Raw genomic sequence first — 26,798 nt, 5'->3', positions numbered from 1 at the left:
GTGTGGCTTCACCGGTGTGGAGTTCAAAGATCAGCGCTCCCAGCCAACTTGGTATCATGTGCAGATTTACTGAGGGTGCACTCAGTCCTCTCATCCCCATTGTCAATGAAGATGTTAAACAGCACTGTCTCTAACATTGAGCCCTCAGGGACACCATTAGTGACTGGTTGCTAACTAGATGCGATACCATTTACCACCACCCTTTGGGCTCGGCCATCCAGCCGATCTCCAATCCAGCAAAGAATACACATATCCAGACCATGAGCAACCAATTCCTTCAGGACAAAAATGTGAGAGACAGTGTCAAATGCTTTACTTAAATCCAAATACACAACATACACAGCCTTTCCGTCATCAGTCAGGTGGGTCACCTTATCATAGGAGGAGATCAGGTTGGTCAAGCAGGATCTGCCCATATGTAGCAGAACTCGACCAAAGTTCGACCAATTTTTGCATTCCCTTGCCACTGATGTGAACGCCACAGCTGCGTTTATGTATCTGTATTCATTATTGCTATCCATATTCGTTGTTCCTCCTGGATTATGACTGATCCAAAAGAATTTGAACCTTCATTTTGAATTTTTTACATTTTTTTTTTAATTTTATTTTGGTAGAAGCACACAATTTGCTGGAAGTGGCAGAAGCTATTAAAAAATGAAGGCATGCATATCTCATGCTATTCAGCTGATGGATAATTAAAGTGCCATTAATTTTTTTATGGTGTAGATTGTGTCTGTTTTCCAAAGAGAAGACCTCAGAGCATAGACTGATAGACAGAATACAATGCTTCCTAAAAAAAATCCAGTGGCAAGGTTTACTAGAGGGTCCTAGAGTGGGAAAAGCTTCAAATTCTGCTTTCTTCAGGCACTGCAGAATGTTATTTCTTAAGAGGAATTTAAATGAGGCAGTGGTGATATTTTGCCAGTTTGGCATAAAACACAAGGAGATACAGAGAAAAATGCCCAGAAATTAAACTGGGGAGAAAAAAAAAAACCCAAAAACCAAACCTTTACTCAAATCTGGTATCATTAAGAGATAGCTAGGATCTAATTGGGGAAAAGTTCAACAGGATGCAAAGCCTGAATTCTGCAGTGTTTTTAGTGCAAATTCACCACCTGATGTGTCTATGCCTTTTCCCCAGGAATTAAGAGGAAAATTAATCCAGTAGGGTTTCCCTTTATTTCATAATTTAGCATGGATCCAAGTATGTGAATGTAAGTAAATAATTGTCAAAATGTTTCATGTCTCAAATATTTTTTTTTTTGAGTTCTAAAGATAAGTATTGGTTCCAGATTTCATGATTCTATCTTCCTTAGAAATGATGACTGATGCAGAAATGTAAAGAAATGGAGAAGCCTGTAATTACTAAGAATCCATGAATCCTAAATAATTGTTATTAGGGATAAAATTCCAACTTCCTATATAATGCAATTTGATCATACGTTTAAATTCTTATATTTATGTGAACAAAACTGGTAATTGAAGGCTTGTGTATCTTGGGAGCTTTCTACAGTATTTGTCCTTCCCTGCATTTCCGGACATAGAAATGAATTTTATTGGGTACCACTAAAACCTCATCCTTTAAAGAGAGCAAGTGAGAGAAACAATCTTTTTCTCCAGAAAGAACCATCAATCTTCCTTTTTAGCGCAGCTGAAATGAGAAAATTTAGTACTGTGGCAAGCAGTTGCTTGCACTTGCTTTGTGCATGTAATCACTTTGTTTTGCTGTGAGAAAGGGAAGAGTGACAAATAAAACTGAGGTGACAATGTCTGTGAATTTTGATTTTGGTTTGCTAACAACCTTCTTAATGTTCAGATTTCAGCTATCTTGACAGGTGTACTCCTAAAAGATGAAATTCACATGCAGACAGACAGCCCCAGGCTTATGCACCACATAAATCCTGTCTAAGCCTTTAAAATATGCTTTAAGTGGGTCTAATTGATGTACAGGACCTGTACTGGCCCTTGTACACATGGGAGAATTGCTCCCAGTTTTTTGGCTTGCAACAATTAACTGTCGGACTTTGCTTTAGAAATCTTTTATCCTTTTTTATTTGCTTCTGGTTTTGCTGGTGAACTGCTTTCATGCTGCCTTCTGTTTAAACACAAGCAGAGTGGAATGTTTGAGATCATGATATATATATTAGATACAAATGCAAATTAAATGTATATCAAAAAGGTCAGCATTCAATAAAAATTCAAATCAGATATTTGGATCTGATTAGACACTGTGTGATCTGTGCAGTATACACATGGGCATTGTGCAGAAAATCCACTAAACAGGATTATGGGAAAGCACACATTTTGTAAAGGACAAAATTCATCATATCCCTTAACAATTCTGAAGACATAGGTGGAGACTAGAATTACTATAGCAACTGAACATCGATAGCGTTTGCTAGTACATTAAGTACAATATCTCATTGCTGATTAATACCTCATAATTTCTATTTATTGTACCATCAGTTTTGGATCAAAATGTAGCACAGCCAGCTTATTAACCTAATAATGCAAAATATATTCTTGTATCAAGTCTGCACTTTGTCCCATATTGTCAAGTATCTGAAAGTGCAAATTTTTTATTTTTTATTTTTTGCACATTAGGTAATTTTCTGAGTACTTCCTGTCCACTTCAAACAAGTCTTATAGAAAAGATCAAGTTTTATTCTGAAGAGAGGGTAGTTACATGATATTCATCATAAGATATTATTTTTGCATGTGTTTTGGACCAATGTTCTGAAGAAATATTGAAGCATACCATTTCGTTTGACCAATGCTTGTGCCTCAAGTGTAAATAACCCAAATAGATTTTAAAGTGCTTTAATTAATCTTTTCAAATACCTGTGTTTTTCTTAACTTAATGCAGTTATGGCCCAATTGACTTTGGAAATGAATCAACCTAAATATGAAATAACTTTACATTAGTTTTCAATGACAGCATCTACAACATAGCTGAACTGTTAACTTACATTCACACTATTAACGAATTCAAATTAACCTTGAAAGTCTGTAGGTAGAGAAGCTGTCTGACACTGATATTATGAAGAGGAATTATGTGTACCCAAGAGTTTCAGTTATTTACAAACTCCTCCTGAAAATCATTGTGCTTGTGCACATATTGTAAATGCTGAAAACTCGAAATTGTAATCCAAACCAATGTGTTTCATATTGCAGTCATGATTTCTAATCAAGTCAACTTGAGGTTCATTGAGGTAGTCCCAAGCACACTGTTAAGCATACAGCTGAGGCTTGACCAAACACCCTTTCTTTAAAATATGTGTAAATTGTCTTTATTCTATGTTGAGTCATTGACCTTGTCTGTAAGGTAAACAGATATGCTGGAGTTCATAGAGTTTTACATAAAGTGTTAAAATTAAATGTGATACAGTAATACACATACAGTGAGGTAATCAATAGCAATGTTGTGAAATGGTTACTGGGTGAAAAAGACACTGACTAATCTGTTCTACAGATACTAGATCCTCAAATTGGCATCAGTTTATCCACTATTCTGATTTATGAAATCTACTTTTCATGTAAATCATAGAATCATAGACTTGTTTAAGTTAAAAAAGACCTTTAAGACCATTGAGTCCAACCATTAACCTAGCACTGCCAAGTCCACCACTAAACCCTGTCCCTAAGTGCCACATCTACATGTCTTTTAAATACGTCCAGGAATATTTCAGTAGCTGTAGAGAGCTATAAGGTCTTCCCTGAACCTCCTTTTCTCTGGACTAAACAACACCAGTTCCCACAGCCACTCCTCATAAAACTTATGTTCCAGAACCTTCACCAATTTCGTTGCTCTTCTTCGGATCCGCTCCAGCACCTCAATATCTCTCTTGTAGTGAGGGGCCCGTAACCGAGCACAGTGTTATAGGTGTGGCCTCACTGCACCACTCATCAGCACCAATACCTGGGGACGATCACTGCCCTAGTCCTGCTGGCCACACTATTTCTGGTACAAACGGTCATTCAGTGCTTTTAAAAATAAAAATGCTGCTTGTAGGGTCACGCTACAATAGCACTGACAAAGAGAGTATGTGTTGGAAGTAGTTCCATACAGTGTACCAAGGTTATGTCTTGGGTTTGATAACTTACTATATACATGAGGCTTGTGATGCAATTAACAAGTCTGATGACTATGGAGGTTAGTGATCTTGTCAGTCTTTGCAAACAAAGACACAGGAAAGATGTTTAGTGAAGGAGCCCTGGGCATGGGCAAGCCATATTAAAAGCTGAAGGAGACTTGGTGGTGGAGTGTTTGGAAGAGGCTTGGCTGTTCCTGAAACAAGACAAGGCTGACAAAAGAAGAGAGAAAAAGAAGAGGTAAGTGCTCTGGAGTTGGAGGCAAAGCAAGGTATTCCTATATACTCTCTAACCCAGTAATCTCTCCATTTATTGTTTCTCTGTTGAGGGGAAGATAGCCTTTTTCAGTTTGTTTTCTGATATAAGTATTTCTCCACATGAAACTGCCTTAAAATGTTATGTCTTGTGTATTGTATAATATTGTATGACATACTGTATGAAATGATTTGATCTATACTCTATCATGTGGGAATCCAAAAAAAAATTGTGGTATGGTTATATTTAATCTGTCTGGGCTCATATTTTCAAATGCTAAGGCAATCTGCGTATCTGCATGCACTCATTTAAATCTGCTTATGTCATGGTGGAAATACTTTTACTACACAGTAGTGTTCGTGCTGTCACTGTACCTCCATGCACAGCAAAATTTCCCTCTTGGCTCATCTCTATTCATAAACAAACCTCATGGAGAAGTTAATACTCTGCAGTTTTAAAGAATCTACTGTATCATGCCTCAAACCAACAATGAAAAATTACACATTTTGCAAAACTTGCTTGCATAGTTAACAATATTTGTACTTTACAGAAACATACAAAAATCATCATTTGCATGTACACCTGCAACTACCTAGGACTTCTGCTGTGTTGTAGTTAAAGAGCTCTATGTTTGGAAGTTGGCTTCGTTCTTACCTCTGTTCTGGAAGCATACTGTTAAAAAGTCTGATAGCATCTAGAAATGTGTAACTTTGGGTTTCCTTTTTGTGTAATTATTATCTTTGAACTTAAAATTTAAATTATGCCAAAAAATTGGAGCAGTAATCTTGGTGCTTTCTGAAGGGGAAACCATGGCCTAAACACCAAAGTAGTGGTTATTCAGCTTTAGAATGGGATCTGGAACATGCCTGGAAGAGGTTAAATGCATACATGGTAAAGCTGCTTGGAAAAGTCAAAGCAGGAGCTTGTCCTTGGCTAAAGACAGCAGTTGATGATAGCATCAAGTAAGGGCTAGAACTGAGCCATATACCTTCTTATATGAAAATATAACTCTCATCAGCTGTTCATCTGATAATGGGCATTGTAAATAACTGCCCTAAATACCCAGGACTGTGTTAAGGTATGTCATAGTTTTTGCCCACAGAAGTCTGCAGAAAGCCAGTAAGCAATTAGCAGAACTGGTCTTTCATGAGTCAAAGTTGCTGGTCCTTTGACAGAGTCTTAATAGGGAGAGGAAGTGGGGAAAGAGAATTATTTGAATTGCCATCATAAGCAAAAAAAGAGAGAAGATACAGCTCCAAGGAAGAGCATGAAGTCCTTCTTATTACAAAAAGCTTGCAGTGCCATGATGTGCATCTGCAAAGTGACTCCAGGAAAGATCTCAATTTTTCTGGGAGAGGAGTTGTCAGCTAGCAGAGGCTTTTTTTTATGATCTATTGAGATACATATGGTCCAGCATGAAATACGAACTGGAAATGAGACAAAAATCCTCAAAATGGATGCCATGAAAGCCAAGAGGTAGTTAAACCATATTTCAGAGAAATCACAAATAGACAACCAAATGGTGAGGTCCCATTGTGCTACTTTGGAAAGTCAGATGGAGCATGACATTTTGGTTTTGCTTGAGGCAAGTAAATGCTGTTTTAGATTTCGATGCCTGACTCATGCCATGGATTCATATTTAATAGCAAAGACTCAGTACATGGTTTTCCTTGCAAAAGGGTATTGACAGATTCCTTTTCATGGCTGCCTCCTGTACCAATTTAGAAAGATGCCCTTTAGGCTGCAGATATTAATGGACAGATCATAGATCAATGGGTAGTTTCCTGAGGCTTTATGCACAGTACACTACTGCATGTCTTAACATGTAATTTTCAGCGTGTATAGGGAATGTACTTTGAAACAGCTGTTAGTGGTCTAACAGTTGCTTCAAAGATGTGTATGTTGCATGTATCCCATCCAAATGAGCAATCAGCCTCCACAGAACATACCATTTTTGTTATGCGTAGGTAGACAGGGCCCTGGAATGTAAAAAAATATAAATGCTGGATAAAAAGATAGCAAAAGGAGGTTAGAGGGGGGAAAAAGGCAACTTTGTGGGATAAAGAATAGTGAAAGAAGAAAATGTAACAGTAAGGACAGGTAAACTAGGGAAGAAAGATACAAAAACCAGAAGAGGAAAATGGAGAAGAAAACAGGAGACAAGTATCTGGGAAGAAATTGGAATATCTTTTTACTGTTCGAAATAATGACTTGTGGGATAGGCTGGAGATTCTGCCTCAGACATAGCTAGTATGTGTAATGGGAAACCAATAATAAATATTATACTGAAGTGCTTTAGCCAACAAAGGGGTACAACCTGGGACACAGGATGATATAGTAGTCCAGGACCCATAGATATGTTACCCTGGCAGTTTTGCTGCACTTGCACAGCAGCTTGCTGGAGCTGGCTATTGTTTCTGAGCTAGAACTGTGAACCTTGTCTCACTGCACAGAAACTGTCTACTGGGAACTTTAGGCCAAGTTTTACAGAGTCTTTCTTAAGCTCAGTGGGGCACAACTAACATTTGATAGAAAAAATAGTGTTTGAAAGAGTCCACATGTGTTTCTTTTGCTCATTTCCCCTCCTCCCCTCCTCCATAAATCAATGTGCTAATTGCCTTCGCACAATTGGCTGAGAGGGAAATGTGGTTGCTCACTCTTTCGTAATTTTAGACTGCTACAAGCTATTTATTCATATGCTTTAGGCATGACGGTGCAGTTGGAGTCCTTTTGTGCCCGCTGCCCTCAGCCAACAGGGTGCAGGGTAAATATTTATCAGATAATTTTGGAGGATTCCTATCAGAACTGTACGGTGCTGATGGAATGTCTGCCCACAACCTCTAGGGAAAAGAGGTTGGCTACAAAATGTCTGTGCCTTCACTGGTGCCTGAGCAAGTACCATTGTAAGGGCTGGGCTGATCAGGTCCCTGACAAGTAACTCCACAGGATTTGCTGTGCAGCTTCCAGGGAGGGTTGGTTTGTTTGTTTTTCTGGTGGGCTCATGGCCAAATGAGCTTCAGTGTCGTATTCAGCCACTGTACTTGTGGTCTGGCCTGGGGAAGTGGCCACCCTCCTGTGGATCTCCTCACAAGGGCTGGAGTTTCCATGACTGGAGAAAACATTATCCTTCCAACAGACCCACTATATATTTTTTTTAATCTAGCCATTAAGTGGAGGGAAAACCAGTTAATTCTTTGAGAATATGTGTATCATGACTTGTATTTTCAGCCTGTGAACTCTTTGTTTCTGCTTTTGCTTGAGATTTTTTTCAGTAGGTCACCGAATGCATTGCACTTTGGCTTAAATGAATTGTTCATCCCTTGTTTTGCCTTGTCATGTCAAGACAAAAACCTCTAATGACCTAATCTAGGAACGCAATCCAAAACCTCATATGAGGAAATGCAGTGCAAAATTCCTGTTGGAGATTATCTTTTATTCTTCTGTATCACACATCTCTAAACAAGCTCCCTGCACCTGGGTCACATAACTGTAGCTAAGTCTAATTTTGCAAAACCTCAGAATCTTTAGGCCAGCAACACATGATTACAAAATGGTGGATTGAGATTACAAATAATGTTGTGCCAAAATATGGGCATAAAACTTTGCTCTCTGTCCCAGAGAGCACTGTAGGAAGAAAACAGTATTTGAATAAAAAATGAAACAAAAATCTTTTAATCCAAAGTACTATGCATTCTAAGTGATGTTTTGGAAACTTGGTAGCTTGGTTTTGTTTCTGGGGTGCTGACATTAATATAGTTTTATAGCTCTTAGAAACATGTTTCATGGGGTTTTTTTTGCTAGCAAAAGGCAAAATAACCATGGAATTCTATGCATCAAGTGTCAAAATGATGGCATTGTACTGATTTATATCAGGGAAAGTGTCTTGAGATGTTCTGCTATCTATAACATACATGTTGAATTTATCCATTGGAGACAATATCTCACAGGCTAAACTAACTCCTCTTATGAGATACCGCATAAAGCATGAAATCTTGAGAATTATTTTACTTTATATGAACTGAAATGTTCATTTCATGGATCTGTTTCCTCCTCGAGCAATCTTCCTTAAAACATTTTTACCCCTTACCCATTCTGTCAAGGTACATATGTACTCAGCAGTCAAGGTGAACAGCAAACATGGTTTTGCTTAAAAAATGCTTGCTCGGTGAACATGCTACTTCCAGTTACAAACAGACAGTTCCAGCATGCCTTGGTCTTTTGAAGTACTGCACACTGCTCTCCATGCCATGAAGAGGAATAGTGATGTGACAGGAAAAAAAAATAAATCTCTCCTTTATATTCAGCCAGCATTTCAGGCAGCAGTTTAGAGCCTGGGAGAGATTATTGCTCATGATTGCTGTTCATAAAGTTCATAGCAGGTCTCCTTTCTTCTCCAAAGAATGCTGTTTTACCCCTCCCTTTTCTTCCAGATTGTTTTATTTCCTAGGAAACTCTGGAGCAATTTACATGCCTTTTGGGTCATGCAAGAAATTTTCTACCCAGCTGAGCAACTGGATGGAAGTTAAGTGTTCTCCAGTTCAGGCAGATGGTCTTGTTTAGCCATCACATTTTAACTGTGTAGCTTACCAAGGATTTGTTGTTCTCTTTAGAATTAGTGCTAATAACTTGAACTTCTACAGGATATTCCTGTTGAACTCCTAAAGCTCATCACAAACATGATTAAATTTAGCCCACATATGACCTCCAGTGGATAGATCAGTATTCTTATCTTAAAGATGGAAAAGCTGGGACACGAGGAGTAAGGCTAGATGTCTAAATGAGATATCTGACATCAGGCAATGGAGTCCCTGTTCAGACATGCTGGTAACACCTTATGCATAAGAATCTCACGAAATTTTGTAAATGCTAATTCAGCTGTTATTGTTGCTGTTGTTATTGACAGTATGTATCCACAAAGCAAGAATAACTGAAATGGCAGCTGGGAAAGCACAGGCTTCACAAATTTTGAAATGAAGTGGATGTGGGTGAAAGCATAAAATGGTTGTAAGAGAGGTGAGTCTGGAAGGCACCTGTGTGCTCAAAAATTAGGAGATGAGCCACCCAGATGTTGGCAGGACAGTGAGATTAGTATCACTAGGTTCAACAGCTACCCAATGAAATCAGAAGCCTGTACACATTGAGCTGCATCAACTCTCAGCTTTTGGGATGACAATGAAAGAGCATCTTGCTTGTGTGAAGACTGGGGTATAGATCCCTGGTCTTGCTTCTTCCCATAACCCCTGTATTGCTATTGACATGAAACTGTTGGTAAACACAATGCACTGTGGTAGTTACTGAACAGTTAGGGAACAAGAATAGCACTGGATATCATGTTTCTAATCAGATGCAGGGTAAATTCCTTTCTGTATTCACTTAGCTTCACTATTAGCTATGAGTATGATACATTGCACTTTCAAAGTAAAAGTGGTGCTCAAAGAGCATCCTCACATCAGAGGAAACACTAAACAACTGACAAATGAGAACCATAGTATTTTAGAAGGGGGGCTTCATCTTGAAGATTTAGGGCAAATTGTGATGGGAGAAAAAAAGTAAAAGGAACGGAAAATGCTGTAAAAAGACAGTGTAGATTTGCCAAAACAGATTGTGCAAGAACGTATTTTAGATAAGACAATATAATCTAGATGATACCATAGAACTAAGCTTCAATGAAGAATGTCATGGAGTATTACAGAGTTATTGTCATTCTTGTTGATCATTTGCTCAAAAATTATAAGAAATGGTAAGAAAGTTGTGGGTTTGTGGAAATATATAAAAAAAAAATAAGAGGGAGATTCATCTAAGTCCTTTTGTAGTCTTCCACTGCTCTAAACTGCAATCTTATAATTTGGAAATAGCAGACAAGGAAGAAGATTTGGTGATCACTGACTTTTAACATGCCAAACAATGTAGTCATGGAAGAGGAAAATAAGAACCTGGACTTAGTTATTCATTTGCTTTTTGATCATAAATCAGCTGCACCTTGAGGTACTGGGTAGATGGTTCAGCTAGTGTCTGAGTGAGACAGAACACCTTTTTATTTGTTCTGAACATGACAGTTAGTTGTTGGTTTCATCTGATAACTTCTGGGTATTACACAACAGTGATCCTTCCTCATTTGTGTATTCCACAACACTACCTGTGTTTTTGTAAATCCACCACCAAGTCCTTCCACAATCATTTTTCACGTTATCAGTCTTTTGTATTACAACAGACTTCTGAGGTGATCTGAGATACTGGTGAGTGGAGAAAAGGCATTTGCACTGGAGATGTCAGTATGCATCCTTCCTCGTGCAGCTTGTGCTTCCACCTGCACACACACACTTTCACAATCTCTCTGAAGTTTACTGACAATAGTACCAATTAGACATGTGTGGATATGATATGGGGGTACTCACATTGTAGCAAAGGGAATCCATTAGAAAAAAGTTATATGCAACTTGAATAAGGGATCCAGCAGTATATATATTTGCCTTTCGCTCTCTAGTTGATGAAAAGAGATCATACAAACCTGTAGATCTGTGATCTGCTGTAAGAAAACTGGAGTAAAAACTTACATTGGTTGTATCTGCAGCCAGGCTTGTAGCTGTATTCTCAGCTATATGATATATGGAAGGCGGGACATATTTCTTAATATTTTTCTTAACAGCTAGTCATAGGTTCACTGCTGGAGGAGAAGGTAACACCAAGGTCTGTCACAAATTACTATGCTTCTAGTGTACATTTTCCTTTTGTATTTTCTTCTTTTCCTGTGTGTATTCTCTTGAACTAGATTTTCCATTCTTCCTTTGCTGTCTTTTCTACACTACTGTTTTCTGGCATTTTCCCAATATACTGTATATGGATTTTAAAATCCTTTTATAAATCCTTTGATCTAAACTGTTGACATTATTCTCTTACTCTTCTGGTTATGAAAGGACTGAGACAGTACATTCTTATCTGCAGAGACATTCTATCCTACCATCTTGGTAAGCTCATGACAAAAAAAACCCAAGATCTACAAGATGTTTTGAAGATCAGCCAGGACACAGCAACAATCTATGCAAAATCTTTTCCTACTTCCATTCCAGAGTGAACACTCTTTCTTTCCTTAATACTTCTTAATACCAGAAGAAGACAGAATATTTGAAGTGGACAGTTCAAACAGACAATGTCAGCATTTTAAGAGGGTAAGTTGAACAGATCAAGAGCCAAGACAGAAATTGCAGTTTAAACCATCTCATCATTTTATTGAAGTTATCATTCAAATCTTGGAACAATATCCATTTTAATGTGACATAAATTATCACCGTAAGGAATATGGCAGGATGATCAGCAGCTAGAGAGAAATAATTTCTGAGACAGATAGCTAAAATTTCTTGAGAATTCAGTCAGTTAAGAAATGTGATTGCTTATTTGGTTACATCAGTTAGATTACTGAAACAAATAGCAATTAAACAGTATGAGATGCAGATGTGATGAAAAATATTTAGAGCCATAATTTCATCCATCTAAATCCTGAGCTGTTTCCAGAGGCATTTTTTTCACTGAAATAACAGGACATTTCTTGAGTGAGGACAGAATAAATAAACCCAGAAAAATAAATTGACAGTCTGGCACAAAAGTTTCTAAACTGAGATTACTGTCTCTACATTTCATTTGCAAAATACAGGAAGGCTGTTAAGCATATAAGACTACACTTACTTTCATTTGGATTGGCAGAGCCAGACAGATAGACAAGATAGCATAGATACAAGAACTGAACTCTGCATCCAAAAGTTACAGTGGGATCTAGGGTCAACTCTTGGCTTTCCCAGACATTTCCTCTTGTAACATTGGACAAACCACTTCATTTCCCTGGGCATCCGTGTTTTATCTGTGAAGAACAAAGGTTGTTCTTGCCATGCTTTTTAGTGCTCAGTATAATGAGGCTCGTACATGAGTTGTGGTCACTGGTGAAAGTTTTGGTACTGGGGATACTGAGAGTTTTGCCAATATAGCAATAATACAGATAGAGAGCACATATAAATTAGACTGCAAGAGTGTATATCAGGATATTATATAAAACTATGGAGACTTTCAAATGAACTCTGATCTGTTAGGTCTACACACCTCTACTGGTATCAGGCCCTAGGTGGCTCAGAATATGATGCTGACTTTCTGCTGTTATTCGATTAAACCAGAAGTGAGCCTCTTGAGGTAATTAATAGTTTCAGGTAATAGTAACAGAAAGTAACTTTTCCTGCTTTAGTATGTAAGAGATTTTCCAGCATAAATCTTCTACTAATAATAATGTCTGATCGTCACTAGCAAACCTTTTTTATAATGCTTAAGGGATGTGCATTAGCAGTTACCTACAGGAAAACTTCCTTGCTAGTGCTGAGGAGCTGATCCCCAAATCCAACTGAGAGAGGTCAAATTTGGGAAAAAAAATAGAAAAGAGTGATACCAACATTAAACTGTTCACTAAGGCTTTGATTGCCTCCATGAGACACTGTGATGGAGAGATAAAATGGACAATAAACATTTTAGGGCAGCTGGAGTATATCAGGCCTACCACAGGTGAAGGATTTAGTCTGCTACTCCAAAAATGACATGGCTGCTGGAGAAGGTGTAAGGGTAGTTGTAAGATACTGAATTTATTTAAACCTAGCTTACTTTATTTGCTAAGAGAAGAAAAGAGAGAGAGAGAGAGAAAGAGAAGCCAGGAAGAATAAGAGGTTAACACCATTATTATTCCAAGAAAAAGCACATTATTAACATGAAAGCCAGGCCAATATTCTTTTGGAAGGCTTTCTCAGGGACCCTTAAAGATTGTTCACAAGTTAATATAGATTTTAGATATTGCCCTTAAAAAGTCTGCAGTTCCAACTAGGCTTCAAATAGTTAGCATGCAAAATAGTCACTTCATAGTTCAATGTCAAGAACACATTCTCACTTCCTCCAAAAATAATCCTGTAACCTTGTTCCATTTCAGGCAAAACTCTTGCATAGAGCTCGTGCTTATTAAAAAATACTAATATTGAGCAAATTTTGTATAAAGCTGCTTAAGATCATTTTCTATAAATAGAGCATTGCTTGTTAAGCAGTATTTCAGCCTCAAATTGCTGGTTTTAGAGCAGGAATTGGTAGATGAATTTCTGTGTAGATCAGACAACAGCTGCAGCACCTTTGTCATTAAGATCTGTAAAACTCCTAAATGAGCACAGTTCATTTACCTGTCTTACGTTCCTGATGCATAAGATTTGTTTGCCTATTCATAAAATAACTGGTTCCTCCCTGGAAATGTTGATAGATACCAAATGTTTCATACTTTTTGTATAAATACTCAATTTGCCCTTAAATTTGTCCTAAAAATGTTTCTAATAATTCACATATTTAGAACCCATCAATCATCCCAGCCAAGGAGTAGAAGTAATATCACGTGAATTGGGTGACCAGTCTCACATCACTGAATAGTGAAAGCACAAATAACTGGACAACATAAAAAAATTCCAAGGCTGCAGTTAGATGAAAAACTTTGCTGAATGCTGAGCAGGTCAGAAATCAACAATAAGCTAAAGAGAGAAGGTTGAGCTTAGAAGGCTGAATTTATAGGGTGTTACATTTGTGCTGAACATTTCCACCAGCTGTAGCAAGTACATTTCTGTAACGAGGCTGATGCTGTCCTCTTTGCATTCTGCTCCCCACATTTGCTGCAGCCCAGGAGCCTCCCTCCTCTTAATTCCTTCTCTGTTGCTGGGGCTTCTAAACTGCTTTGTATTTTTTATGCTGTCATATTTACTTGCACTAAAAGGTACTGCAAACCAATTTACAGTTTTTTATTGCATCACTTTTTACATGCCACCATTTTAAAAAGCCCTATCATATTTCCATTTTAAACCCTTATTTCAGGTTTTATAAATCCTGCCTGTTTCTAATTACATTGGGCTGAAGACAGCAGTGTAAATGTTAACTCCACAGACTGATTTACAAGAAATGGTAGGCATCTATTTATTTTAAAATATGAGGCATCAGAAAAGGCAGTGATTTTGCATAGTCTCTTTTATTACTACTAGGCTTTAATACACAAGAGAACACAAAAGCTCTGATTATTTACCTTCCCTGTAACGGGAGATAAGTTAAGTGGAATTAATGGAACCACAGCATTAAGAAATAGAAAGAACTGGCTAAAATTTGTCAAGGATTGCTTTTCTACATTGTCCTTTACATGAGAACACAAGGAATTGCTTGGAGATGGTCAGAGCTAATATAGAGAATGAAGAAAAATATTTTTTTCTTTATAATGTGTATGACCAGTGACTGTTCTGGGGTTAATCAAGGCAAAACTTGTGGCTGAATTACAGATATGAGCTATTTATTTCATGGTGTATTAGAAGCACCTATTGCATTACAGAGTATGAGCCATATCTTTACATAGTGAAAATTGGTACCCTTGTGTTTTGTGAATGAAAAGCAGGAGCTGCTGGTGCCTGGAACAGCGGAACATTGGTACAAGCTACCTGGAGACTAGAAAATAGCTGTTATTTGAGGTTTTGAATAGTAAGCTTAACAGTGCCTTCTTTGCCTCACTGTTCACCTACTAAGTCACACCTCAGAATAAAGGTTGAGCCAAGGATTACCTGCGAGTGTGACCCCTACAAACCCATCACACCCAATGGTCACCTCCAGCAAAGGCATTGAGAGAGCTGGCCAGCTTGCCACTATTATCTTCACAAGGTCGAGAACACCAGGAAATTAACATCCAAGTTGGGATGTTACAGTCCATGTGGGTAGAGAGGTAAAAACTTGGTTGGGTTGTGGGTGTGAGAGAACATGGCTGTTGGGTCATTCCCTGTTTGGATGCCAATAACAGTGGGGTGCTGCAGGGAGGTGGACCTGGGACTTGTCCTGTTTAACATCTTTATCGATGACCTGGAGGAGGCAACAGAAGGCCCTCTGTGAGTTTTGCGGAGGACATCAAAATGTGGAGACCAATCCATAGGCAGGAGGGCAGGCCGGAGGGACAGACCAGCATGGCTGCTGTTTGTCATAAATGGGAACAAAGCTGTGCTGCCTTATATAAGCAGAAGACATGATGCAAAATGTACAAATTTTTCTCAGCTTCCTCCAGTCCTCTTGTTTACAGTGCAGCTTTACTTGTTAGATGTTGTATTCTGTTTAATCCCTCTTTGCAAGTGAACTACTGGGCACTGATCAGTGCCAAGGGCCAGGAAACATCACACAACTATCTTTATTTGAGCTTTCACTATGTTATTGTTCTCCTTCCTGTCCCTCAGGCCCTGGTAAATCTTGTAAAATCCTTTTCAGATAGAAATCCTATTCTTCCCAAGCTGTAACAAGTTTTACAGCATGTATTTCTCTATAGCTGTCATAGTCTTTTGTTGACAGTCTTAAGGTACCAGTTCCTTGGCTGGTAAATGTCTTCCTTATTCTTAAATTTATCCACTTTGTTTTGTTCAGAGCAATGTGTGGGGGTAATAAATTGGCTCACAAGTAACCTGCCACTGCTTCTTAGTTCTTTCTGCCATGCCAGTTCTTCATAATACTGAATCCTAAGGATGCCTGGAAGAAGCCAGCAGCATTTTTCCCACTTACACATTTCCGAGAAGATCTGCAAGCTGTCTGTGTTTCTCTGGTAAACGCACTCATTGGATGTGCTTCCACAAAAGGTGTTCCAATGCTTTAATAGATTTATTTCAGAATATGATAATAATCAGTTGTTTCAAATGTCAGTTTTAAGGCTTGCAAAATGTAACTATGTACACGCATAAGATCAGAACATAAATCAGCTCAGTAAAACAGCTTTGTAAATATTTATGAGCAAAAGGTTCTTTGTTTCACACTTACTCCTTCTGTGTCCTCATCTTAAATTTTCACTTGCTTTAGTTTATAGCTGGTAGTCTGGGCTGAGTACCTGACACTGCTAAATCACAACCTGTTTTCTCTGGTCTTGCGTATATTACATTCCTAAATCTTCATCAATTGCAAGTGAATGTATGATCTATAGAAAGAAACCTGTTTGCATGGGAGGCCAGATTCTGAATTCTGATGGCCATGTGTGAAGTTTCGCAGGCACCATGTTGCTAAACTAAAGCATAACCTGGATTTGCCTATGTGAGCTACCGTCCCTGAGGTGATTGCAGGTGAGGCAGGACCCATGCTGTCTGTTTAAGTTGGTATTTTGAAAGGAGCTGGTTATTCAGGAGGAGGAGCAAAAGGAGAGACATTAAATAGGTGGTTGAAAGGATGAAAGGTAAAGGTATGAAACAAAAGAGATGGGAAAAGGCTGTGAAGGAGCAGTGGGAAAGGAATCAGAGCTATCAGGATACAGCACAGACAGTCTAGTGGGGGCTGAAAATATGAGTTATCATTTCATGCAAAACTCTGCTTTCCTGGCTCCTTCTCCCATGGCTGTGATCCTTGCGCCATGCCCTCTGGCATTTCAGTGGCACAGAGGAGAGGGAATGACCTTATTTTACTCCTTCCTTTTCAGTAGTCAGAGGTGAGAGCAGAAGTACACAACTGTAGGGACATGGGGGGGGTTGCAATTTTTACAAAGTTGTGCATGTGCTCGCTACTCCCATTTGTGCCATGTTAGTGCTGCAATTTCTATTACTGTTCACTGATTCACACCAGAATGTCTGACTTAGTTGCATGTTCTCTCTATTTCACTAGTAGCAGATAGCATCATGTTAATTGATAATAACCAGAAGCAAAACCTAAAATAAACCTTTAGTGTTTGTTTAACCAGATCCATGAAGATCCTGAGTGGTCAGTTTGGACTGAGATAAGTGCTGTCAGTTTTCTCTTGTCGGCCGCCTTTCCAACATTTTTGAGCTGCAGCCCACAATGGTTCTGAACAGGTGGTACCTATGGCACTTCAGCGTGGATTATTCTCATTGAGGAGCTGGTTTCTGGCTTCATGAGAAGCTTTGGCAGATTAAGAGCTGTTGCTCATGAGATCCTGCCAGACATGCTTCCCATGTGTTTCTGTATGTCCCCACTGAAGCTGCATGGGATTAGCAGAGAAGGGGGTTTGGGGTGTGAACATTTCCAGGATGTTTACACATCTTCATTTGAGATTTGTAAGGGCGGCTAGATACACTGCAATTTAGACAAGTACTTGTATTTAATTGTGCTTGCATTTTCATTAGTGAAAAATAATGGAGAAAGAGAACTAATTAATTTGCATGCAGACTTATCAGAAGATTCCTATACAGTGTACAAATTTACATGGTTTAATGTTTTAGCGTACATTTAACCATATGCATACACAGCTAAGTGTCTTTCTGACTGCAGTGGTACCATTCATTTGCAATTCCCCTGAAGTCCAATGATCACAGGTTTGGTGCAACCATAAAATACATTCTCCAAAGAGTAGATTTTGGGAAGCTTATTGGCTCTTCTCGTAATTTTGACAAATTTTGTGGGCTTTTTTAGACACTTCTTAAGCATATTGCTAGTGTACTTGAGGAAATAAAGTGCTCCTTCACCTCACATTTCCTACTGGCCAGTTCCAGGCAAGTCACATCCACAGCTTTCTGCAGCCCCCAGATTGCTCAACTGAGATGCTGTGCTGTCCATGTCCAGGGAGATTGTGAGATCCAGGTGTTGTGGCCACCATGAAAGCATAATTTCAAGAGATGCTGAGAGGAATTGATGGCATTGCTCTCTATTTCCTAGAAGAAAAAAATAAAAGGCATAGTTCTGTTTTTATTAACTCCAATGAGACTGATGGAAAACCTCTGTTTCTGTGAAATTAAGAAAGGGAGTGTATCCTCACACTAGCAGATACCTTGTCCAGATGCACGAGCCAAGTGAGAGATGTTTCCTTGGGCATGCAGTACCAGCGCTTTCTGCAACAGGGAGCAGCAAGCAAACCTTCAGAAACAGCGGCCTCTATCCTACATACCTGCTTTCCCTGCAGTCCCTCTCTTTCATCTTGGAGGATCCATGACTGGGTTCCATGCTGAAGCTTCTTCTTAAAATTGTACCCCTTCAGAGACCTGAGATTGTGAACGACCTCTGCAGCACTAAGTACAGTAAATGCTATTGTATTATCTAACAGTAGCAAATTAAATAATCCCACTCCTGTCAGTTTCTAACAGGATAATGCTAAAGGCATTCCTCTGAGATGGAGAGTAATAGTTTGCTAATTCCCCTCAGTATTTCATGCTTCTCAGTAGTGCAGCTAATTTTCTCTGAGTACCTTATTAACATTCACAATAACTTTGCAGTCCCACCCTAATAGCTCTCTGCAGAGGCAGTGACTGTGAAGGTGAGAGCTGACAGTGACACATTTTTCATCCTTTTCTCTGCAGTCTGTATTATCCCGGTTTCCATCCACTGAGGGCTGTCCAGCTGATGAGAGTGGGCAAACTGCAGTACAGTCAAGACCTGTTTCCTCAAGCGCTGGAGACCTTGAAGCAGGTCAGTGTTGTGAACTGCTTTTTCTTTGTCCTCTTCCCTCACTTCCCCCGAACCTGCCATGTGTCCCCCCTCGCCTTCTGCTCTGACTGTATCTCACTGCTTTTTCCATCAGCGGTGTTTCCCCAGGCTGCAGCTGGGTGTGGTGATGGGTCACTGTTGCTCAGCCTTTCAGGCACTGACTTCCTCCAGTATCAGTCACTGCTAATTACAGTTTGATACCTTAGAGGTGCCTGGATGGCAAATTACTATTAGATCTGAAGAGATAAAAATATCTTAGTGCCTCAAACTCTCCTTCTTACCATAGCAAAGTGAATCTGGGAGCAACGAAATTACAACAGGAGCAGAGCTGCAGATTCTACCCTCCTTATTTCCTATCGAGGATCTGTGATTTCAGATTGGAGAACTTTGTCTTTAATGCCTATATTTTATTGTAAGTGCACTCAAATCAGCAGTCATGCTTCTTGATCCCTCCTATTCCTATATCACTCATCATCTTTCTCCTCTTTGATCTGTTTTTGCAGCTGCTGCTTTGGTAGTTACATTTCAGCTTTAAACCATCCCTCTTGTAACCAAGACTTTTATATTAATTTCCTCCTACCTCAGGCTCTTATCTGTCCTGCCACTTTATTGCTGTTAGTATCATCTTAAATATATTGAAAAATCCCCTTCCATATGCAACACGTCCTCAGGATGTAGGCTAACAACTCGCCCTTATTCACTGCTAAGGTGTTTTTCTCCCTCCTGGAAGATGTGTTGCCTCCAGTTCCCCCCAAAGAGGTCTTACGCTTATTCCCTTATGTTATTGATTGGCCTGTGGTCAGCTTAGCCTGGAGACAGTAAGTACTCTGTGTGGTTCCCCACTCATCTTTCAGCCCACCTCCAATGCTTGACACAGCCTTTGTTGACATTGCTTTTGCTGGGTGCTGCAGAAAGCCACCTGGACCAGCTACTTGCCTGTTGCTGCTGGGCAGGAGCAGGTCCCAGTCAGCATTCCAAAGAGGTGCAGAAGCTGGCTGTATGTCCCCTTTGTTTAATGTCCATACAATATCAAGAGCTAATCTTTTTGGTAAAGAGTTAGAGCAGCTGCTTGGGATAGAAGGGGCTGGTGTCTGCACTGGAGATAGGGGGAGAAGTGGGTTTTACTCCTGCCTGGATCACCTATAAGGTTAGCATCAGTCATGAGTGTCTACGTAACTTAGTATTTTGTACTTACTTTTTCAACCCCTGTATCTATTCGGTTTTAACTTCTGATTAATTATTCAAACTGAATAGCTTATAATCTCCATCTGTTGAAATAATAAATTAGTATTTAATATTATGCCAGTCTTACTAAGTCTTGGTGACTTAAACTTTCACTTCATATATTTAACTTAAATTATGTCCAATTCTGATCATTAAAAAGCAGACAGAAGAGTAATCAATCTATTTTCCATGCATTATTTGGTAGTAAGTCATATATCTGTCATGTGCAAGGTAATCTGGTCTGCTATTTCCCCCATAATGTTTATAAACATTCAGACTTTACTTTTTAGCAGATGGAATGAGACCCCAGTTAGAGGAGCTTCTAGTTTCATTGATACTGCTGCAATATATCAACAAGTTTTCTTCTAATTGCATTTTTAATAGGATACTACATTAAACTAAAGGGGAGTGAATTCTCCTAGAGACATCTGAATACTGCTTATCAGGGAAGGTGGAAGTTGTGGCAGGGTTTTTTATGTTTTTAGTGAGGAAGTTGCCCATTACAAGCCAGATTGCTGCAGTATCATCCTCTGAGTACTGAGCAACTACCTAACACAGAAAACTTTTTTCAAGCTGTGATCTCCTCTTTCTCTGAAAAGGAAGAAAAACGTGCTACTCACTATTCTATGCCATACCTCAGTGCATCTCTAACTGTGGTTGAAAGCCATTAGTGGTCCACAAGGACTCTAATGTAAGTGCTCTACAGCTAAGATGCAGAACCATTTATAATTTAATCCTGTTGTGGTTTTGCCTATTTCAGCCTCCTCCTTTCACCTGCATTTGTGAGACAGGGAGAGACTGAACTCCCACTCTCTGGAAGCACAGCTGAATGGATGAAAAACTTCCTGTCATCCTGTTTCTCCATACATCTTGCAAGCATAGGACACAACATTTCTTTGGATGAGATAGGAAACTGATTTTCTTCATTGCTGTCTACACTGGAACAAATTAGAGCAAGATATAATTCCCAGTTTGTTGTGAGTAAAGGATGTGGTTCCTAACATAATTCAGATAATGTCCTAGAGTTATATGAACAGAGTTTGGCCCTTTGTGATTAGATGTGTCAACAGAGCATGCCACAAGCTCAGAGCAGAAACTCCATTACCTTCTCTGCTTCATTACTCTTCTTAATACACTCTGACACTGAATAGCACCCTGTTGGAACCCTCGTCAGACTAATTTCACTGTGGCATTAAGGAGAAGGATGTGGAAGGTGCAGAGAAATTGAGATCTGAGTGAAATTCACCTCACATATAAATCTCGTTTAATCAGGCACAGACCCAGAGCTGCTGGGGTTTGACAGCCTCTCTGCATCAGATGCACAGGGGCTGTCTGTTAAACCCAGCAGATCTTCATACATAGCTCTGCAGCTGTAATCCTGTTCGCTGTTCTACCCATCGTATACTATCACTATCATATCACTGTCATATCATCCTTACTCCTAGTGCCCTATGGGTTTAGCTCTCTGCTCTGCATCCCCAAAGAGGCTTAAATAATGTGGAGGGCTTTATGTTACCCATTAAAAAGAAATCATGCCCTGAAGTATATTAGGCCCTGCAGAATCTAATGTGACAGGTTTTGAAAATAGAAGTGTTGGAGAGAGGCAACACCCTACTTCTGGTATAAAACCTGAAGGTAGCCATTGGTTTATTGTACAACCAATTTCCAAATTTATATACATCTGTTTATGAAAGATAGAATGGTGGGAGGACAAACAGAATTACAGATCAGGAAAACCTTTTTCAGCAAGAGACCAGAGCTGTCTAACAAACCTAATTTAAATAACCTGGAATAACCGTAAAAAGTGGCAATAACAAAAATTGCAATAGGCTGTCATGTGAAGAGAAAAGCTTCTCAACTGGGAAGCAGCAGTCCTGTGGAGCTCAGGGCAGGTCTGCGTCTCTGGAGCTCATGGGAGCCCCTAGCAAGGGTCTGGATTTGTCCTGAAGTGCACTCACATAGCATAAACATTTGCTAGGTGTCACATGTTACCTCCAGTGCACCCTCAGTTCCTGTAAGCTCACCTGTTTGGTTGCCCATAACCTGTGTGGAGCTGCACTCGGTTTAGAAGGACAGGCAGGATGCAGTGGGGAAGGCTTGAATTCAAGGAGAAGGCTTAATTTCTGAATGTTGCTTCCTCAGAGCGAGCTGATGAGTGCTGCAGTGTGTCTTGTGCTGCAGTTCTGTCCTCTGGGCTGTGGTTCTGTCCTCTGGGCCGCCCAAACCCACCGCTGCCCTTTCCTGAGCAGGGCAGTGGTGCAGCCATTGAGCAGTGGCTGTTGGGGACAGGGGATGACAGGCAGGAGGATGTGCACACGTGTGACACTGGCCAGTTTACCCTGCAGACCCTGCACTTGCTGGCACAGTCGCAGGAGCACCTTTGCCCTCCCACAAGCTGATGGGCATGGCCCTCTCTCATGAAGGCCTGCAACAGGTACAATATCATCTCCCTTTTTGCTGTAATCTCTGGTGTGGAGGCAAAAGGCACAGAAATTGGGATAAAATCCCTCCCAGGTTTCAGGGCAACACTGAAGAAATCTTGTTTCTCTGGGTGTTTGCTTCAAATGCCAAATTGTTTACCAGCTGTGGTTAATAGTAACCGTGATATTTTTTGTTTTCCTACGCCTGCTTTAACAAGTGTCCCCTTCAGTCAAGAGAGATGGGAAACCACAGATACTCCCTCTGAAATGCGAGCCTTCATTTCATGCTGTTTTGCTGTGTGGCCATTTGCTTTCTGCTTTCCTTGTGATGGAGTGGAGCCGTCCTGCATCTGATCATGGTTCCCTGCAGCTGTGGTGATGGGCATTCCCACCCATCCCCATGCAAATCAGGCATAAACGACTGTGCTGCATTTCATTTGCATTCATAGAACAACAGCCATACCACTAATCTAATGGGTTTTACATTCTTCTGGGAGACAGTATGTGGTTTATAACATTGTGGCCTGTGTTGCTGTCTTTACTATAGCTTTTTCATGGTTAGTTTTGCTCTTTTTGCTGAGAGGAAGACCACACAGACCACAAGACTGCTCAGCCTCGACCCTGCTGGTTAGCTGTGCAATTTAGGAGAGCAGGGGAGTGTTTAGAGAGCCTGCATGTTCTTGCCTCTGCCCAGTAAAACACTTCCTTGTTTTGGAGGTGAAATTATCCCCAGTTTTGCACCAAACTTTGCAAAACCAGCTTCATAACTTGATGCCAGTTTAAATTGGGAATTACACAAGTCATTGTTATTATAACTTCTCTGCAGCTGGTTTTGACTCCTACTGCAGAGTGTGAGACACGATTTCCCCCCTGAGGAAACAAAAGGGTAAAGACTGGGTTCATTTATGGTGCAGTGAAGACTGGTGCATCCTGAGAAAAGAAAGGAAATGGAAAGGAAATTTTGCAGGTGACAGATAAGTCAGCATTAGTAGCATTATCCCAAAATTAGATGTGATATTAAGGATTTTTTGTCCTTTTACCAGAAGCATATCCATATGGGCATCTCTGGCTGTTCATCTGGGTGATGCAGGTCCAGGTTCATCACTAAATGCCTGACCTCTATCCCATAGGTAGGCTGAAGATCAAGGTCAGCTGCCCTGGGACTCTGACTCACATGTGCCAGATGCACAGCTCTTAGCATACATCATTCACAATAAATCCATCAGCCTTCTTGGCCAGGGCATGCAAAAAGCCTGTGCACCAAGTGTGTCTGGATCCATGCCCAATTCACCTTGCCACTTTGTTCTAGGGTGATCCTGCTCCTTCCTAGTTAGCATGGGTGCAGCTATGTGTTGCTGCGCTGCAACATGCACAGGATCCCTCCTGCAACTACCCTGGTGTGCACCGTCCAGGGATTCCTACACCACACAAGTGTTATTCGGTTACTTATTAAAAAAGCCCAAACCCTCTTGTACTGCTTAATACCTCACACTCCACTATGCTGAAATGCTTCTATGATCTAATCTTTACAACGTTTTCCCAGTATGTTAAATTAGGAAAAACAGAACACTAAGAACAATTTAGGTAATCTTTTCAGGAAGTGTAATTATGATGGCTGTAAACGTTTTGCAAAAAAACATGACCAGCTTTGTATTTCTGCTAAAATAAAAATAGATAAAAATTCAGGTTTCCTAATTTTTTAGGCATTTCTAATGGTGATGAAAGCATTTCTATTGTTCTGTTAATTTAACTGAGTATTTTATCCTTTAGTAGTAGTGCATTGTGGGAGCTCAGAACATATTTGACTCTTTTTAGAGCTCCATGCACACTGATTTGTTTTGACTGCCATTTCAACTTGTTCTTTCAGTCTTTTGCTGCCTCCCTCTTTTTTTTAAGAATTAGCTAATTTGAAGCAAAATAAACTGTGTTAGATTTTCCATATGCTTGCCAGTCTCTAGAATGTAGAAGCTTTCATTTGTTTGACCAAAGAACGTATTTATTTTTATTTTTGTCTTTCCAACTTAAGTAAGGCCCCTGCCTCAACTTTTGTTTCCAAAAAGATCCTTTTTCTGAAGTCCAAAGCTGATTTAGCTGAATTTTGTCAGCTGACTGAAGCAGGAACTCCTTGAAACCCATTTTGTTATTGACAGTTACTCAGTTTGGAATGAGAAAAATCCCTGATGTCTTTCCTCCTACCAGTACACTTCTAGCTCCCTTGGTTTTTTGTTTTGTTTTTTTTTTTTTCAGAAGTGCCACCTCCATTTCCATCTGGTACTTCTCTTTTTGCAGGAGGAATTTAATAGAAGGAAGAAGCAGAAATGTTATATGAAAAGTGATGATCTAAACACAAACTAGGCAAAGAGCGTTCCAGACATATCTATGGCAGGGAATCAGCAAGCATAAATTGGCCTAGCAATAGAAAATGACAAACACACAGAGAAAATAATCTCTGGGAAAAGTAGCAAAGACCCATTCCCCTCATGCCTTTTATAGTGTAACTATTAGTGTACTCATTTGTTTGACGCTATGCATCGTTTCTCCTGATACAGTTAAGGCACTTTATCCTATTGGTTAAGCATTAATGCATTTCTATTTACAGGACTTCGAGGTTATTAACATGATGGACTTCACAGTTATCTTTTAAATAATGTATCAAAACCTTGGGTGCCATAGTTGACCAATCTTAAAATGGCCTTCGTGCCTCAGTGCAAAATATCTTCCTTTACTATTCCAGACGTCCATCTGTGCAATATACTGGTGGGGTTTTTCACCGAAGAATAATGTATCAGTACCTCCTTCTTTGTCAGGGACAAATCACTGTGCACTTTGGGGTGCTTCACTCCTATTCCTACTATGCCATGCATTCAAGCCCCACTGCCAACCACTTGAGGACCAGTACCTATATCCCTACCCTTCTGCAAGGGTCAACCCCTTGTATGATCAGCACAATAACTAATCTGTCCCTTTCTGTTCTCTTCTCAAGGCCTATAATATTATGAAGGTGACCCATGGGACAGATCACAGCCTGATGCAAGCCTTGATGGAGATAAAGGAACAGTGTGAGGCCATCATGAGAATACAGTGAAGATAGCATCTAGTCTGAAAAAACAAAATATTCAAGGACAAAGGAAATCAAATGCTTTTTATTGCATTAGGAAGCTTCTTGATGATTTTGCCTTTTTTGAATTATGTCCTACTTGCTTTACAAAAATGTTTAATATTTGTTAGTTTTGCTGTGTGATTGAGGTTTGGATAAATATCAGGAATTTTCAGAGGACTTTTTTTCCTACTAAACAATCTAATTGACAGTACCTAATTATCAATTTGCAACAGCTAATTTAATTGATAATAAATATGAGGGAATTCATAGAGTCATCATCAAAGTTATGAAGTAATGCAATTCCATTGATATCAGCAGTCACTTTTTTGTACCAGTTTATGCCTGCAATAAAGGATCTCATGTCAGACACATTATAAGCAGAGAGAATATTTTTTTCTCTTTCCCTTCCCTTTCAGTTTGATTTCCAAAAGTCTGAACCAGTGCTCTTTGATATTAAATAAGTTTCTCAATGTTCTAAATAAGATTTTTTTCCCTCCAAATATGTCAGGGTTCTGCCGCTCTTCTTGCATTTCAGATGTTATGATATTGTTATAATATATAAATATGACATATATATTGATTATATATTATATATAATATTGCTATAATATATAAAATGGACTCAACAAAAAATTAATCAAAAATGTATCTATATGGAGTTGAAATGGCTTACTCTGTTTTGTCCCCATTTTGATTGCTGCAGGAGTTTCTTACTTCATACCAGTTTTAAAGAGAGATTTGGACCTGTTAGTTCAGTATTATGCTCTCTAGACCTTTCTGGGCCTGGGGGGTTTGGATTTCACTTCCCCAGATAGTCAAGTTTTAAGACCTACAGCTGACCGCTGAATTAGGAGGTCATCCCTGGGAGAGAGAAAGGTGTCTTGGAAAGCATGGGTGCCCCATTTTCCCGCACTCATCTGTGAAAGAGTTATTCTTGCCAGAGCTGCTGACTTCCATTTTTAACAGAGACGCAAATGTTAACAAAAGCCAAACATTTATGAGGAACATTGAAACCTAAATAATTTAAGGCCTTTGAAAGTATCAGTTCAGGTGTGTTACTCCTCTCTAACAATTTATTGCTACTACTCCAGCCATGACTGTTATTTCATTAATCCATCGTTGTTGTAAAGTCAGGCTTTTTTCACACCAGTAACTTGACACCATTAATTATTACAAGATGAGAACACATTTAAAAAGAAAATGAACACTCTGGGCATAATTTATAGCCATTAGCATGAATGCCAATGCTCAGGAAGATATCTCCTTTCAAGGTGCTTGAA

The 26,798-nt window shown here is 39.5% G+C and overlaps 1 protein-coding gene across 5 annotated transcripts in view; it reads left to right on the top strand.

Moving 5' to 3' along the window:
* Positions 1 to 26,087, top strand: part of SMYD3 (SET and MYND domain containing 3) — a 396,189-nt gene extending 370,102 nt beyond the window's left edge. For 4 of the 5 annotated variants that reach the window (XM_061365800.1, XM_061365803.1, XM_061365802.1 and 1 more), the window contains 2 exons: positions 18,648 to 18,756; positions 25,402 to 26,087. In XM_061365800.1, the coding sequence (XP_061221784.1) occupies positions 18,648 to 18,756; positions 25,402 to 25,503 (211 nt within the window). In that variant the 3' untranslated portion in view covers positions 25,504 to 26,087. The remainder of the gene's footprint in view (positions 1 to 18,647; positions 18,757 to 25,401) is intronic. The other variant, XM_061365801.1, reaches the window with a different exon arrangement.
* The last annotated feature ends 711 nt before the right edge of the window (positions 26,088 to 26,798 follow it).

This window comes from Neopsephotus bourkii, unplaced genomic scaffold (genome assembly GCF_033783945.1).
Source record: "Neopsephotus bourkii isolate Nb327-2 ecotype Australia unplaced genomic scaffold, CSIRO-AGI_Nbou_v1 NB_1292, whole genome shotgun sequence".
Lineage (NCBI taxonomy): Eukaryota > Metazoa > Chordata > Aves > Psittaciformes > Psittacidae > Neopsephotus > Neopsephotus bourkii.
The sequence above is the reverse complement of the archived record's forward strand: the minus strand, read 5'-3'. Positions and strand labels throughout refer to the sequence as shown.